The sequence below is a fragment of the Coturnix japonica genome, chromosome 5, assembly GCF_054131305.1.
Source record: "Coturnix japonica strain WE chromosome 5, WE-NBRP24, whole genome shotgun sequence".
NCBI classification, from domain to species: Eukaryota; Metazoa; Chordata; class Aves; order Galliformes; family Phasianidae; genus Coturnix; species Coturnix japonica.
This window is the reverse complement of record NC_140667.1, coordinates 22937618-22955187: the sequence shown is the minus strand read 5'-3', so window position 1 is coordinate 22955187 and position 17570 is coordinate 22937618. Positions and strand designations below refer to the sequence as shown.

The 17570-nt window shown below is 37.1% G+C and overlaps 1 protein-coding gene across 1 annotated transcript in view; it reads right to left on the bottom strand.

Moving 5' to 3' along the window:
• MYBPC3 (myosin binding protein C3) overlaps positions 1-17570 on the bottom strand; it is a 49014-nt gene that overhangs the window by 24195 nt on the left and 7249 nt on the right. Inside the window, exons 2-16 of the mRNA XM_015864288.3 lie at positions 17018-17284; positions 15140-15235; positions 14807-14893; positions 14510-14658; positions 13445-13562; positions 12621-12669; positions 11784-11828; positions 9906-9962; positions 9135-9137; positions 4784-4807; positions 4019-4185; positions 3062-3194; positions 2821-2823; positions 2239-2363; positions 1575-1680 (exon numbers count right to left, since the gene is read on the bottom strand). Of these exons, the coding sequence (XP_015719774.1) occupies positions 1575-1680; positions 2239-2363; positions 2821-2823; positions 3062-3194; positions 4019-4185; positions 4784-4807; positions 9135-9137; positions 9906-9962; positions 11784-11828; positions 12621-12669; positions 13445-13562; positions 14510-14658; positions 14807-14893; positions 15140-15235; positions 17018-17284 (1429 nt within the window). The remainder of the gene's footprint in view (positions 1-1574; positions 1681-2238; positions 2364-2820; positions 2824-3061; positions 3195-4018; positions 4186-4783; positions 4808-9134; positions 9138-9905; positions 9963-11783; positions 11829-12620; positions 12670-13444; positions 13563-14509; positions 14659-14806; positions 14894-15139; positions 15236-17017; positions 17285-17570) is intronic.

Sequence of the window (17570 nt, the reverse complement as noted above, 5' to 3'; positions counted from 1 at the left end):
CTTTTTCTTCAAGAATTTTACTCCTTCCATTTGAAGTTTAGAAATAACTGCTCTGTAGTATTTTGTAAGAATAACATGAAATCTTTGCAGATGATTGTGAGAACATTCTTTCCTGTTTACTAGAAGAGGCTCATGTGATGAATTCTCTAATCCTTAGTCTGAGGGAAATGCTAGAGGCCTCTTAAATCCTGTGCAAGTCACATATTTCCTTGTTCATGTGCTTGTGACTTCATCTCCTAGGTTTAAAGGAGGCTACAAGAGCTGTAACAGGTTCCTTTAGTTACTGTCTGTTACTTTGCTGAAACTGTTGAGCATTTCCCTGACAGGATGTGGAACTGGAATTCTTTTTCCACACCATGTTTTATGTTTTTCCAGGACTTTTCTTTCTCTAGTCTTTGTTGCCAAAGAGCATTGACTGAGCCTCACGTAAAAATGGTGAAGTGCAGTATAAATGCCTAACTGCTCTGTTTTCTGTTGCTATGCATTGAAGAGTTTCTCTGACCACTTGCTGCATTTCAGGCAGACAGCTGCTCCTTTGCCCTTGTCACACACCAAATGCCCATCCCACTGATAACAGCTCGGCAAGATGTATGGGAGTTGTTCAAAGGCACAGGATCAAAGTGTGGCAGCTGCACTGTGCTCTGAGGGACAGATATGGTTGTCTCCATCTCTTGTGACCAGGCGTCTGTAAACACTTCCTGAACAATAGCGTGTGTGTGCCTGTGCTTGTGGTTTAAATAGTGAAATGCATATGTTGTAACAGCTCTTGGGCTCTATTTAAATTCTCAGTTCCTTCCTTTGGGAGAGAAGATGAGCAAAAGCACTTTTCAGGAATGTAATGGGTGCTGTGGGAACATTTGATAACCATGTGCTTGAAGCTGTTAACAAGCACAAGAGAATTTCATCTGGTAGAGAAATGAAGTGAGAACAGTGTGCATAAGGCCTGGTATGTGAGGACTGCCTGTTGTGCCTGCTTGAGCATTACAAACCTTCCAGCTTCCCCTCAGCTGGAATGTCCAGCCAAGTGGACTCTATGGCCACAATGTTTGTCATCTTAATCCCACTCGCTGCTTACGCATAATGACCGGCTTTGCAGGATCACCACAATGAATATGTTAAAATCAGTCAATGACCTTCCCTCTCTGTGTCAGCAGACTCTGACTTTTTACTGATGTGAAAAAATCTAGTTGCAGCTGAGAAGATCAGCGCTCATCCCAATGTAGATCTGATTAATCTGCGCAGTACTTAGATATTGCTGTCAAACATTTAGGAAACTTAATTAACTGCTTGGTAGAGTCAGTAGCATCCTGTAGGTGCAGAAAAAGAAATTCTAGAGACTATAAAATGTCTACACTTAATTTGTTGCCTGTAACCTTCTGGCCTCTCAATTCTTCTTCAGTGTTTGAAATATAGGATGGTGATAATTTTCTTTTTTTTTTCCCTGAGATCAGTGTTGTAGGATGTCTTTATTCTTTTTATCCCACAGCTCTTCTCCAAAAACACTGATCCTTTTGTTTTTATGTTTGTTTACTGCTTGTTGTAGTTTTATGTTTCTTTCTTTCCTCTTTCCTTACCATTTCACAGTAGCTCCTTCCTCAGACACTTCACACTCAAACTCCACTCTCTCTCCAACCATCACCATTTGATCCTCCAGGGGGTGAGTGATCAGGATTGGGGGTTCTGGAAATGAAGAGACCTTTATTAAAACAGTGTTAGGAGAGACTGAACACCACAGGTAAATCTCAGTCACTCTGCAGGAAGAACCCCTGGCAGAATAAAAAGTGATACCCCCTGTTCTGGATCATGCTATCAGCGTCATCAGATGATCTCTTGATACTTGGTTTGTGAGACAAAATGCAAACACGAGATAATCAGTTTTCATTTATATTTCAAAATTCTAAGCTAGTTATGTTAGTTTTCTGAACTACCTGATCTTCTTTTGAAGACTGAGGTACGTATTTCTCTCGAGTGGAATCATAATTATTAAAGTAAGTTTCTACCCCCTATTGTTGGTAAACATGGATAATTTCCAAATGAGAATTAATGATAATAATTATTGTGCTCTTTCTCTGTGCTTTCTCAGATGCAGCTACTGGGCAAGTCTTTCTTTATTTAACTTTAAGAAAAATCCTTGCTTTAATAGAGCTCAGATTTTGCTCATATATTTGAGAATTTCATTTGAGATTAATGCGCCCAAATGTTAGTGGGGATCTCTTTCTTTTATCTGCAGTAGCTCACCTTTTACAAATAATTCTGTGAAGCTCTTCTCCTCACCTACCACACATTCATAGGCTGCATCATCAGCCAGAGAGCAGTGGTTTATGGTCAATATTCTCTTATTCCCAATGGCCTCAAAAATGTATCTGAAAAAAAGAATGTAAGTGTAATTATCAGAGTGTTTCTCTTCTGGACTCAATTGGTGTCTTCCTCTGCCAGGCAGAGAAGAAAGCTCCACACTTATTCTCATGTCAGTGGCAAGATATGTAAAGACTTAAACCCTGTATCTGTGTCCTAGCACAGTGAATGGAAGCATGAGAAATTTGACAAATCTGACAAATGAGCACAGGGAATTCTGGAGAGCTCTTCATACTAAACTGACACATACAAACTCCTGCGAATGCTGTTGGTATGCTGGTTAGTCTGGATGCTTTTCTAACACAGCCATACAGCAGACGTGACTACTATTAAAATTACTTGTCACTGCTCTAGCACCAAAACACTGGTTTTGCAAACAAGCTACAGTGAAGTATATCCCATATCATACAAAAGTCATTTTGAACTATGGATACACAAACAGAAGAGCATAATCAGAGGACTTACTTGCTAGGTAGGTAGATGTGAGTATCCCATTCCACATGTAGAAATATAGTGCACAGGGAAGAAAAGAAACAGCCATGAGAACAGTAAACTGGCTCCAAGTTTATGTAATATGTAGATTTCTTCACAGCTCCTTATTTTATTTCTCCCTATTTTATTCTCATCTTTCTAAGAATAACTTATTTTTCCACTTTGTCCATGCTGCAGCCCATTTCTTACAATATTTCCTGTACTTCTAGTTTACCTGCCGCTCACTTGGATCTCCTGTCCATTCTTCAGCCATTTCACATCAGCATCTGGATTGGCAACTTCAACCATTAATTTAATCTTTTGCCCTTTGTCCACTTGATAAGCAGGATCCAGTTTCTTGAGGAATGCTAAGATGCATAATGATTTAAAAAAAAATACACATACATTTAAATATATAACCACTATGATTGCATCCTTGTCAGGAAAACAAACATTTATTTCCTTTCCTTTTGTTTAGTATCATCCTAAACCTTCTCCACCTTCTCTACTTTCTGCATCCATGTTTTCATTTTTACAGTTTTCTTTTGTCTGTTCTTGTGCTGTCTGTAGGATGAAAGCGTGCATTATAAGGTAGAATGAGCCAAGTAAAACATTTCAAATAGTTGTAAATATGTATTTCAGCATATTCTAAGGGAAGTTATGGGGAAGTGTGTCTAGGAGGAGGATAAGAATCTTGTCAGTACTAAGGAAAGGCAATTTAACTTATCTGCTTCAGACTTTTAAGACTAATGATTAAAATTAATTAATACTTGATAAGACTAGAAAACTCTCAAGAATCCCAATTGTATTGCGCTTCAAATGTTTTTAAGAAACCTTCCCAATGGAAATTAAGTTGTTTAAATGTATCACTGATGTCTGACATACTGACCAGTTTTTGGGTTGGTTTTGGTTTGTATTCAAGATAGGAGTGAGAGCAGAAGAAACCTGTAGAATGAGGAGGTTCAAAATGCCCAGAGTTTCAGAGCAGAGTAGACCAGAGCCTTGGGCACAGCTCTGATCTTTGCTTATCTATATTTTACATATAAAGACCATGAAACAATTAGAAAAGGAAACTGTATCTCACTCATATTGCTCATGCTTTTCTATCTGGCTGCTGTCCAGTTGATATATGAAGAACTCCCAAACAAGAATATACTGACATATGTATTAGGAAGAAATACAGTTTGCCAACCTGTGCTTTTTTTCTCTTCCTTCTTAATGCGTTTGAGGCGCTTCAGCATCCCACGCAAATCTGTGATACCATACTGAAAAGCAATTTTCTCATATTCAGAAGGAGGAGCTTTCCTCAGGATTTCCCAGACATCAACATCAGGTTGTGAATCACTTTTTCCATCACCTCTGCAAAAAAGGATGAAACCATTTCTTAACAGATAGTCCATATTTACTATATTATCATCAAAATTAAAGAAATTGACTAGTTTTACTTAACCATATTTATTTGTGGTGATTAAAATTCAAATGCTGTCCTGGAGCATTTACTGTCTGATAGCCGAGGCAGGTAGATTTTATTTTCCCCTTAACAGTAGGTAATTGAAACACAAGGAAACTTACTGCTCTATGATGACTGTACACAAAACACACAGCAACGCAGACCGATATCCTGAGAAAGAAGGCGATTGGTTTGTTTCAACAAGAAACAAGCAGCTTTCTCAGGATGTTTTTCCTGTTTGCTAATTCAGTCAGATCATTAAAATACCTTATTATTTAATGCAAAGGCAGTGTTGTGTACTGGCAAATAAGACAATATTTACAGTGGTATTTTATGATTTAACCAGAAAACTGGTGATTACAGAAGAATTAGTGTTTGATTTAGCAAAACCAGCTGAAAATGGGGTTCTCAGATATTGGAAAAAGTTTGGTTTTTTCCCCATTATACTTATTTTATTTAAAAATTCACAAACAGAAAAAGGAGTTGGTGTAACCCATATTATCTTACCGATTTGCAGTGCGCAAGAAACTGCTGAACTCAGGAACGATGAAGAGCAGTGTTCGGAAAGGCATGCAGCATCCCGATAGGCAAGAAAGAGGGCATAATGCATTAATACAAGAGAGCTATGAATGTCATCTTTACCTTTAGCCCAACATGCCTGTTTTTCAGTAGCAGGGAGATGAAGGTGCTTAGCAAAAATTCTGAAATAGCCTTAAGAAAATTCTATTCCCTAGTGACGTGAAATTCCCTCACTCAGTTTGTACTGTTCCATTCTGCGTTCTAAATTACAAGTGTAAGCAGTTCTGCTTGTTCCTAATGATGGCAAATGACCTTACAGGGATGTAAGCAGCTCTAATTTGCTGTCTTCTTGGATCTGTTGCCTACCACTGCTTGATAAACAGAGAATGGATGGAAGTAGTAATGTTTTCTTTACTTCTCATGATCTTCTTGTGGTAGCTGTTTCTGATGTTACCAGGAGCAAGCAGATTCCACTGCAGCAGAGCACACTCATTTAGCAAAGTCATGTACAGCGGTAAACCCCAGCATGCAGACCACTTATGCAGCAGACAGTGTTGAGAAAAGCAGAGAATTATGGAAGGATTATCTGTCTGTTATCCAATGGAGGGTTATTTCTTTCAGGAAAAGAACAGTCCCTTTAGTCTATGAGAAATATTACTACTTAAAAAAGCATGACTGTAGTTAGTCTAGGCCATAGGTGTAACCAAATGTTTCTAACAGTGCTGTGACTGACCAAAATGGTCTTATTTGTAACAAGAATACGATGTTTATTAAAGAACTGCAGTCAGTGCTTAGCATTTCCAGCATTATAGTTCCTGAACAGGAGAAGGGAGACAATAGAAGAGGGTTTCAGCTCACTGAATGAAAGCTGAAGTATGGCATGCAATGTATGTTATCTGTGGAGTGGTTTAGCACTCACTGAGCACTAAGTCCTCACTAGCACTCACTGGGCTGATACCGTATCTGAAGTTTGGACTCCTTGGAATTTTAATTCTTGATTTTTTTTTAATTTTTTTTTTTTTTTTTTTTTTAAGGGGAAAAAAAAGGAGGGGAACGAAAGCATAAAGCTAATGGGATATTTGACCTTGTTTTTGTGAAACTAATGTGTCAGTCTTGTTCAGTGGCAGGGGTTGCAATTCTTAGTGAGCTCTCAAGGTGTTCATGAGAAATTTTTTTTAATGAAATTTTACTCTTCTTGTAGTTCGGTTCTTGACAGTTGTTCATATTGACTTGACAAATGTGCATACTGTCAAAAAGCAATCACATGAATAAGGTGTGGCTGTGAAGCAAAGGATGTTTTTCTCTGTTAAGAAAGTGCTTATAAAAGTTTGAAGAGTCATGATCACGTTTTTTACTTGAAATCTTATTGCAACTCTGTATGTTCCACATGAAAATGTGTAGGTTTTGTATTTATGTGAACTGAAAACGGTGTTGATTTTTTTATTTTTTTTTTTTCTCTGATCTTAAAACCTCTTCTCAAACTCCTTTATCAAACCTGAAAGCACAGCTGGATATTCATTGCTGTTCAGAGCACTTGTTTAAGCCAGTATATCAAAATGCATACAATTGTTTGCCATCACTCGAGTCAGTGCTGCACAGCAATCCCCTCCCTGTGCCCTGGTTTCAATCAACATGATGTTAATAGTGCACTGAGGATTTGGTTGTTGCTTAGCAGTGGGTGTGTGCCCTGGGGCCCCTCTGTGGGGAAGAGGAGGCACTGCTGGAGGCAGTGGGCAGGAACTGCAGGTTGGACATGGCTGGCTGAATATATCTCACTATTGAAAAGACCTCCTTAATTTTTGCTTTGACTTTTCCATTACTCAGTGTAATCCCATTTTCAAATCTGGCAGTACTGCTTAGTTGCGTGGAAGTGGAAATGAAAGAAATAGAAGTACTTCTAACTCCTAGTATTTACAGTAATTAGAGGAGAAAGCTTATAACTTGCATGTACATAACAAAATGGTGCTAAAAGTTAAATGTTGTCATTTGTGTAGCATTGAACTGGGTTTTCAAAAAGAAAAAAAATAAAATCCATTCTCTGTGTATAGCCAAGGGCTTCACCATCCCAGTATGCCTTCTCACTATTTTGTTTGTTAAAAGGTTATTTTTGATTCCAGAAAGACATAGGCTGTACTCTTTCACTATCAGTAAGAACTAAGTGGTGTATGAAAAGTAACTGAGAATTTGGACTCTCTATGTTTCTCCCACCCTTAAGTTACTCTCCCTGATTTTGGGGATCCTTATCAAGGGTGATCACCTCATAGGTTAGCTATGCACTTAGGAGCATTAAGATGGAGCTTAGTGGATCTGCTGTAAATGGAATATGCAGCTGATATGTTTTAAACATATGTGGAAGGGTTAAAAATAGTTTTGTACATCCCAGAGATGGTTCTTTCCTATCCCATTACTGTCAACTGAATGGACCCTGTCAGCTGTCACCTCCTTCAAGGTCTCTGCTCACTTTCCCATTTAATAGTTCTATGACAGCTGTTCCCTTCCTCTTCCCAGTGACCTCTCCTTGGCCCATGACATCTGTATGTCAACACCAGTTAATTAAATTACAGCGATAGGAGATATATTATAAGAAGCTCTTCCTATTATAGAGGGAATGTGGATTGAGGGCACTTGTAAAAAGGGAGGAACAAAGCGGAAGTGGTGGAAGAACATTCTTCAATTCTTTTTGAATCTGCATAGCTCTTGAAAGTTCCTCAGCATGAGGTCCTTTTACCTGTCCTATTCTAATGAAAAACACTTTCATTCCATGGTAAGTTTGTATGCCTTTCAGTTCTCCTTTAGCATAGGAGCAGTCTTCAGCAAAGTCTGAAGGAGTCACAAATTGCTTCTAAAGCAACTGTGAAGAACAGCCAGAACAGTGAATGCATCAGTGTGCTTAAATTACCAAAATGCTGAATTTTGACCTTTCCTGTAACACACAAAGGGTCACAAACACTGATAGAATGCAGTGACGTTATTTTAGTCTAACAAATATTGAATAGTTAAATAATCAAATTGAACATTGCTGGAAATACTGGTGATATTTGGTACTTTTTAGAGTTCTGTGTTTGCCCAAAAGAAATTAGGAACAAATAATTTTTTTTATGTCGGCCTCCATTCATTCAAAACTTTTAAAAAGAGATGACCAATTTTTCTCTCTCTTTCTATTTTTTGCATGTAGAAGTTAGAACATGTGTACAACTACTATGTTTGAGCTCTCAGTTTTGGTTACTGCAGTTATTCAGAAAGTGTATTTTCCTTACTTTAGAATTACAACAGAAAAAAAAAAAAAGTATTGCACTTTTTGTCTCATACTTCTCTGGGGTTCATGATGAAACAAGAATCTTTGATATCAATATCGAATAAAGAAAGTTTGATTGTTGTAGTTTCTTTTTCTAGCCAACCCCTTTGAGAGTTCTGGTCATGGTGTTACTGCAAAACCAGAATGCACTTCTAGCTGGATATATTACAGAGGTCATATATAATGTGAGGCTTGCTTTGGACAAGTTAGCTATAATGCTATTGAGGCTTTATTACTTTCCAGAGTCATCTTACTTCAGATGTCTGCATGGCTTAATTCTGTATTCTTTGTAAAGTTAGAATGCTTCTCATAAGTAGGGACAGGAACACCTGAACAGAAACTGACCTTCACAAGTTCACTAAGTTATGAACTGTGGAAAGTTATATTGACTATGTATATATGCAAAACATGAGTCTTGTGACAAATATTTATAGAAACTTCATGAGACAGAAATGGAGAGTGACCATGGACAATAATCAGAAAGAAGCATGCCAAAAGTAATGGATGATAATGAGCAATGGAAACTTTACCTGAAATAGAAATAATTATTTTGTAATGGAGAAGTCCGTATATTTGTGGAATAAGTGACTTTAGTAGTATGTTCACTGTACATGTTTAATGATGAGTGTAATAAAACTTGAGAGCATATTTGATTGGCACTAGCATGTAGATCAGGCAGATGACGTGGGATCAACAGGAGCTTCCTATTTTTAATTGCTATAATAACAGGAATTCAAAGCAACAGCTTATTGAGAAAAAATTGTATGTTGAAGTGCTGTTTATATATGCTTGTAAAAGGAAGTGTTGGTGAAGAACAAAGGATGGGAAAATACACTGGTTTGAACTGAATGGCCTACTCTTAGTTTCTACTGACTGTATAAAAGCATTTCTATCTCAGAAATTGGCAGCTGGTAATATTTCACGCTATCTAATTTTTGTCACGTTATACACATAAGATAAAAATGCATGCATTGTTTCAAACTAAATGTTAACTATGTTCAGTGTCAGCCATGCATTTATAATCAAAAGAAGTAGAAATCTTACTCTCTGTTGCCAACAGTGGAATCCAAAACATCCAGATTATGAAGGCGGTAAAAATGCAAGTGGAGAGGTTGTGAAGACAGTTGTGCCAAAGAAGGGTGACAGTAGGAAGGAAAAGTTCACAAAAAGAAAGTGAAAGTAAAAAAGAGACATTAGACTTAAGATCAAAATAGTAACATATGTTGTATAAAATATATACAACATGGAATTTCTCTATATAGTAAATAGGTATGTTGTGTAATACGTAGCTGTACAGTGTAATAACAACAGTAACATTAAATATCTAATAAAAATGCTTCTCTTCCTGGCTCTTTCCTGTCATGTATTGTAAAAACCCAGGACAAGAAGTGTTCTTAGTAAGGCAGCCTTGTATGTATATATATATATATATATATATATATATATATATATATATATATATATATATATATATATACATATATATATATATTGTAATTTTAGTTTTTGAAGTGCAAAGTGCTGGCGGAAACAAGCCCTTGTCCCAGGCTTTTCTTGGGCAGGGGGGAGGAGGGGACTCCTTTCCTTTTTTTTTTTTCCCTCTATTGTAAGCCCAGCAAAAATGCAGCAAATCCTCAGTGTCAGTGGAAGCTGCTACAATTACCTGTCATCTTTTCTCTAGCCGGAGTTGCTTTAGAAAATCTAAAAGGATTCTAAACTTAGGAAACTTCTGCTTACTCTACATCTGATGTTGTCAGAGTTATTCTGCAGAAGCTGATAATTTTATATCTCTGAAATTAATGAATTTTTACTCACCTCTTTTTGAGTAGGGCACTAAAATTCAACTCTCCAGATTCATCAAGTCCCTCGGTGCTGTGTAGTAACAGAAAAACTTAGTTAGTTTCAGAAATAAATGGAAACAGAGTTTTGAATTTGCTCTGACCTGGCAGATGACTTAATTAGGTGCTTTGCCTGTACTGACCTTCATGCAGGTCTAAGAAATTTACTGATTTTAAGGAGAATTGCACAAGTTATTATTTGGGTGGTCCTACTGATGTAGAATGTGTTTGCTTTCCTAGAGATGTTTCAGAAGCTTTCCTTTTTACTCTCTAGTGCTTTTAGAAAGCTGTAGCTTCAGGAATATGGGTATTGTTTATAGTGTGGGCCTGTACAGAACCAGCATTTCTATAGATGAAAATGACAATTATTTTTCCTATTATACCAACTTTTTAAAAATCATTATTATTTAGTCTCCTTGTGTTTCCAGAGTTCATTGTAAAGAAAAAAGTATCACATCATTTGTGATTGGGAGAGCAAAAGGAAGAATTCTGTCATCTGAATCATGTCGGGCTTTAAATGGCTCAAGAAGTACCATGACATAATGTTGTGATGAACTGATTTATGAGAACAAGAATTTGGCGATGCCATCTACAGCATCCTGATCCCTCTGGTAATAACACCTGATCTTTAATTAATGTATATACAGAAATTACTCTTTCAGCTGAACTTGTGATAGTAGAAATAATGGTGACTCTAATAACACACCGTGCTGATTTCATCAGAAAAAATCAGTGTCTGTAGACATGTAAATAGAATGTAAGGGGAACTTGATACGACATGAGCAAGTATAAAAATACGTAAGAAAATGGCCTCAGCAGATAAAGCATGGGCATTTTACTGGTGATAAAGATAGAAGGGAAGGGAGAGCCAGGTTTTTTGTGCTGTTTGACAATGCAAGGTTGGCAGGAAAAAAAATAACAATTCGCAAATGGTTTCATTTTTAATCACTGCTGTTTTAAATAAGCTGTGAGAACTTTCTATTAAGAAAGTACATTTTTTTTACTTCTGTGATTATTTTCAAGATAGTACAGTAGTAGAAAGGATAATTTTGTTATAACATTCAAGCAAGGAAGTATATTTCTGGCCTCTTTGTTCCCTGCTTTGAGCAGGTTTTCAATGGTTGCAGGCATAAAATATATACAGAAATTGCTGTTATAACACCAGTTTTGAAAAGGCTCCTTGTGATCAAATATTCAGGAATGCCGAATCTAGAGGTGGGAGGGAAATTAGTCATGTTATTCCTTCCAAGATGGTAATTACAATCAGGTTTTCAGGAAAGCCCAGCAATTGATGTTTAGCTTTTCTTAAAGGTATGGCTTTAATAATTGCTTTAGCATGCATAGTTAAGTGTCATCTCAAACTTTTTAAATTGGTGTAGAAGATATCAAGACCAAAAGAGTTAGGATGAGCAATTTGATGATAATTAGGGTGGAGAGTGTGGCAGGAAACAGAGTTTTGTACGCATGTGAGTTGATAAGTTTGGTTAAGAAAATTTTGGTTAGGGTATGATCAGTCTGGAGAGAACGATGTAGAACAGAGGGGCACATCATTTGAAGTTTGTGTGAAGATACAACTTGCCAAACACATGCTGTTTGTTTTTGTTTTTTTTATGAATCTGCCTCTCACTGAAGTATCAAGCTACAGTTTTCAGTATCTTATGCCACTACTTACTATCATATGTTCTAGAGTCCTGTAGTACTAAATACTATAAACAATTATTTATTGGGAAATTGTTTGTAATAGAAAGTGAATCCAGTTCTGTGTTGTTTTTCTTTAATCCTTTTCTTTTCCTGATCAGAGAGAGACAGTTCATTGTTAGGCTTTAATTTGTCTGCTGACACAGTCAGAGACTACCTGAGAAAGGCTGAAGTCATCCGTCTGCCCGCTCCTGCCAGGCTCCTGAGTGAGGGTATCGAACACAGAGCTTCAGATTTCAGTAGTTCTATTTTATACTTGGCTCCCTTCTTAAAGAGGGAGCTAAAAATCTGAGCAGCCTGAAGCTGCTCTCGTACTCACTCCCAAATGATTATGAAATAATTCTTTTAATGCTTCTAGTGAGAAACTCTTGAAAGCCTAATTCCACTGCAGTGAAATGAACACAATGCAGCTGTGCACTGAATGTTCTCTGTGGCATCATTGCAAGGCTGGTCAGCTACTTATAGCTACATTTGACTGTAGATAAGTTTTGCAAACCTTTTTTAGTTTTTTGTGATAGAATGTAAAATCCTATATAAAATCTCACGCAAAAATAGCACTTGTATGGAAAGCTTCAAGCAGTTGCCACAGTTAATTTTTCCCCTATGTTAAAGAACTTGATATCTGTTGGTACGTTAAAAAACTAAAATGGAAACCAACTTGCACAAAGGTAGAAGAAATACTTAGCAATGAAAAAACAGATGTGTTAATGCTAAAATTCATAAAATGTTAGACATTATCAATTCCATAAAAGCATAGAAAGAAGAATGCTTAAGAAAAGCATAATGGTTATGCTAGTACAAGGTCTAAATTATTTAAATGATTCCTAGATGTTATTTAGTATTTTAATAGTAGAAATATTTTAATAGACATCCCCATCTTAGTGCTTGTTGGCAATTAAAAGCTTTGCTTTTAATTAATCTTTGTCTAGGAAAGTAATGAATTCTCCACGGAAATATAATCCAATTTATGCAGATTTCTATTGTACATACTCACGTGCGTCGGAAGGCAGCACGAATATCCATTTCTCCACTTACTGGTGCCTCTAATGTGACAAAGAGTGACAAACAAGACTGGGATGACAAGTCAAATCAATGCAAAAATACAGTGCTATTTACAAAGCCTTTCAGTTTGTCATTTTATTCAGAAGTTTTTACATTGTAAATTGTGATCGGTCTTTTATTGGAAGATTGAAGCAGTGGTTTAAGCACATAACTGTCACTGATTTGCTTTCAACATGCGGTGTTTAATGTGTGGTTTAATTCTGTCTCATGCTCCATAATTGGCTGCAGTATGACAAATTCTCTTCCCTCTTGTTTGTTAATTCCTCTGATGGTAAAGTTTATTTCAGTGCTAGCTTCACAGATCATTTTGAAACTCCAGTGAGAAAACTATTGGAAAACAATTGTCTATTATTATTCACTCCCTGAACGCAAAGGTAAATTCCTGGCAATAAGGTAATGATGGACAGAAACTGCACATAGGATATTGCATAGAATTAACCTGTTTGCTCTGTTCTAATCTCCTGAAATCAGCAAAAAGCCATAGAGCAGTTGGGCTGCTTTGTACCTTGCTGTGTACTGTCTTTAAGAGCATTCCAGTTTTGACTTGAGTGACATCCAAGTTTTCCTTCTAATGCTCTAAACCTCTGCCAACCCATTCCAGTTCTTATCAATAGGCCTATGCAAGTGTAAGCTCTTTAGATCTATTCTTCAGATTATTGTCTAGTTACTGCTTTGTGCCAGAAGGAACTGTTGATGAACAAACAGAAAGGAAAAAAAAATACAAGTAAGAAAGAAGGTGGCAGGAGTTCATCTTACCATTGACTATCAGGTTGAAACTGGAACTGTCAAACTTGTCCTTGGTAGACACCTCACATCTGTACCCTCCTGCAAAAGTCATATTTGCTTCTATGATTTCCATTTCAAATGTGTACACCTAGAACAGAGACCATTGGTACATTTTGCAGGTTAGAAAATGAAATGCTGAGGGAGGGAGAGAGAAAACAGCATTTAAGGCATAAAAGCAAATAGACAAATGATGAAATATTTTCATTTCCTTTTAGAATTACAAATGTCCTGAGTGTGTAACACATTACTGTCATAAAAATTACATATTCCTATTTCAACGAGAGCAGCAAGAGTATGATTGGTATGGGTCATCTGTAAGTGAATGTAATGTTCTATTAGCAAACTATACTGACACACTGGTGTGTGCAGTCATTACATATGGTAACTTCTTGTACATTAGAAACAGCAGTAGAGCTTTCACTACTCAAATACAGCCTCTATCCAAAATATATGAAGTACATTTAAAAATTCAGCAAAATTAGTGCCTCTTTTACTTGTGAACAAGTCTGTCCTGTTCCATCCAGGAGAGGGTGATAGTGCTTCGTTTAGCACATAGGATGAGAAGCCATGGCTCAGGCTCTCTTATGTTCCTCATGTGTATCCCTGGACATTTTTGTGGAAGAAATTGCTTATCTACTTAAATTAGTCTAGAGAAAAGTAAATTCCAACATAAATAGCTGAATGCTTAATCTGTATAGAAATATGACAGATCATGTGTAAATATGCCTGATTTATTTTCTCTCAAATATAATCAGAATTTATTACTTGAGAGGAAGGTAGAACATTATGCATAAGAATACTTTTCCAGTCCTCTATATATTTTTTTCATTTCATCATAGATAAAGTAAATGAAAGAGTCTGGATATAGTGCTTGTCTCATGTCTGCACAGTCAAAGCATAGATGTGCAGGCATAAATATAACAGTGTGTGGAGCCTTGGGTACCTCAGTATTAAAACATTTCTAGATAATTGTATATTTTCCCCACATTAAAATCAATATGTAGAAGGCTGAGAACCTTATGCTACCAGTTGTACCTTATTGTTTCTGTCATAGTTGTCATGCAGCTGGAGATGTTTCCCCACTTTGCTTGCCAGGTCCATCCACTTTCCTTTGAACCATTTCACTGATGGTTTCTTCAGCAGGCTCTCACCTGCAACTACGGCAGTGAAAGTGATGTTTCCACCTTGTAAGGCAAGTAGGATAAAATGAGATTATGAGCAATGTTTTGTTTAGTATATCTTTTAGGTCACTGCAGTAATCCCTTGGTGGAGAGCTAAACAATCAGGCAGCAGATGCAGTCTGCAACCACTTGACTTAGATTTTGTACTCACCAACAGTAACTTCTCCATCCTGAGGACGTGTCACAAAGAGCCCAATAGGATCTACAGGCTCTTCTGGTTTTGTCTCAGCAGGTGGAACTGCATCAAACACAAGAATTAGTAATTAGGACTTCCTGCATCGGCTTCTGTTATGGCCTATACAATAAATTTAAGTCATTTCAAAATGTCTCAGTATATTTCTTCTATCTCTGAGATTAATTGTTCTGTCATCTAATACTAGCATTCTCCTGGTGTCTACCTCACTTACTGCAAGGATTTCCTGTCCTAGTTCTTCCCTTCTGTTAATGTACCACGCTTAAAGTAACAGCAGCAGTTCTTTATTACCTTCTGGGTTTTGGTTGCTTTCTACTGGTGGAGCAGGCAACTCTGAGGCAGGTGGGGCAGGAGAAGCTTCAGCAGGAGCAACTGGCTCACTCTTTTCTGCAAAGGAATATAAACCTAAGTTACAGAATGGTTTCTTTCTGAATAAATCTTCTAAATTTTCTGGAATTTAGAAGATTTGCTGCTAGGAGAAGGTGCCTACTGACAGCTGGATGTTAAGGCTCTTTGCTGAGCTGGGAAAGAACTGATATCTGAACTTCTTAATTTTATGTTCCTGATAGGCAGGAACTTGTCAGCTGGTGATTAGTGCTACTGTTAGCCTCAGTTATAGAAAAAAATAGAAAAGGTAGTGAAAAGTGATGCAGTTTCAGCTTTTCTGAAGACTTTGTTTTTTGTGAGATTTCACTTGATTCTGTGTGTGAATGTGATGCTCTAAACACAGCAGATCTGGTAGTCTGGGAGAAGATCTACACACCATTTGCAATCAGTACAGAGAAAGTATTTTAAAATTCCCTCTATCATTTGCTCCTCTGGAAATTTGTCCCCTCAGTTAAAAGTATCATCTTACACACATTTATGCAAGTTCATTTGGGGAAGTAGAGAAGGTAGAAATACTTGAACATAGAGATATTTGAAGAATGAGCAACTATGACAGAGGAAGGGAGGTAGAATTTTCCTGAACTGATTTAATTGCTGAAATATTTTTCCCCCCAAGGTAGCAAATAAACTTCCAAAGGGCCTTGCTTACCCCTCACTTAAGTCTCATGTGCAGTTTTTGCTGTGTCTTTTCACCAGAGGTATCTGGCAATGTTGTGCCAGAGAATAATTTGAGTGGCTCCTTTGAAACAAAGGGAAGTGGTTGTGTCTGGACAGGTGAGGAGACACTTTCTACAGTTTCGATAATGAAAAGCTAAGTGGTTATTGCTTTTGAAAATAACAATGGCTAATCCAGTTAGTTATTCTTTATGCTTTAATTTTACTAAGGTCTGAAAAACAAGACCGTACCTGAGAGATGCTTTTATAACTTTGATGTGTAACTATTTAGAAAAGGCTGATTTTGAGGCATGAGTATATAACAAATACAGGAAAGTTGTTTCATTTTGGCATCCTGATGTCTCTTTTACCAATTTCTGTTTGTAAAAGGCATAGATCTTTTAGACCACAATTGCAATTCTAAATTCAGTGACGCTGCTATTTGAGGCTGTCTACATGTAGCACGTTCTGTCTGGAACTAACCTAAAAGACAGTGAGAACAACATAACTAGTATAATATTTACCTTTTTATTTTGTTGGTGAGAAAGGCAGCAAGAACATGCTGTTACACGCTCTGACAACTGTTAAATTGCCCTAATCCATACTAGGATTACCCTTTCTCATAATCTTTCATGCACTGTTGTTGGAACAGGATATCGTGTCTTCTGTTAAGTATTTGTGAGCATCTTTTCGGATGACCAGAAGAACTCACTAACATCATGATATAGTTGCCACTTCTTATTTATTCATTGTAACAAAAGTAAAAGAAAAAAATATAAAAAAGTAAAATTCTAGAAGTGCTGAATGGAGACTAAGAGTTTTAGAGGGAAAGAAAGCTTTTGAAGGTGAACTGTAAAGAAGAACATTGAGATTTTCCTCTGAGATCTCAACTGTGTGGACTTCTGTCATCAGAAGAATGGTGTGCCTTAGCCACAGGAAAGGTTTTCCTTTGCTTAATATTGAGTATGTTTTAAAACCTTACTGAAGCTTCAAATCACGTGGCAAAGCAGATGTCTTGCTGGTAGAGTAATTTTACTTTTTCAAGTTAGTTTTATGGGCCTTATTTATGAATTTTGAACTTGAGCCTGGAAGTACTGACGGAATAGAATTGCTTAGGAAACACTGTACCTGGTTCTTTGACCTTCAGTTCAAATTTGACCTTGGAAGTTCCAGCTATTACAGCGTATGTCACATCGTCTTCTTTTCCTACATTATTGATTGTCAGTGAATGCTTTTTCCCTTCTGCCTTGATAGTATATTTCTCACTGTCAGTAATTTCTGTGCCAGCTCGCTGCCATTTCACCTTGATGCCAGTTTTTTCTGTCTCTGCTTCAAACACAGCTGTGCTTCCGGCTGTCACCTCTGTTGTCTTCGGCTTCTTGGTAAAGGCAGAGGCTAAAAAAAGAGAGAAGGCTCACTAAAATCTGTTTTGCAATTGTGGCGTATCTGGTGTAGTCAGCTGTTGTGGCTGCAACAGCTGTCTCCTTTCTCTCCCATCTGCCCATGCAAGATATAAATTATAGTGCTTTCCACAGAGAAGCTGTGGAATTGTCTCTGTGTTTACTCCATTCTGACTGAGATTTCTCCATATTGTCTATATTTTATCCCAGCTTAATAGTATGAAGTGTTGCTTGCATTGAGATTTAATATATGGAATACACCAAATACAGTAGTAAAGTGC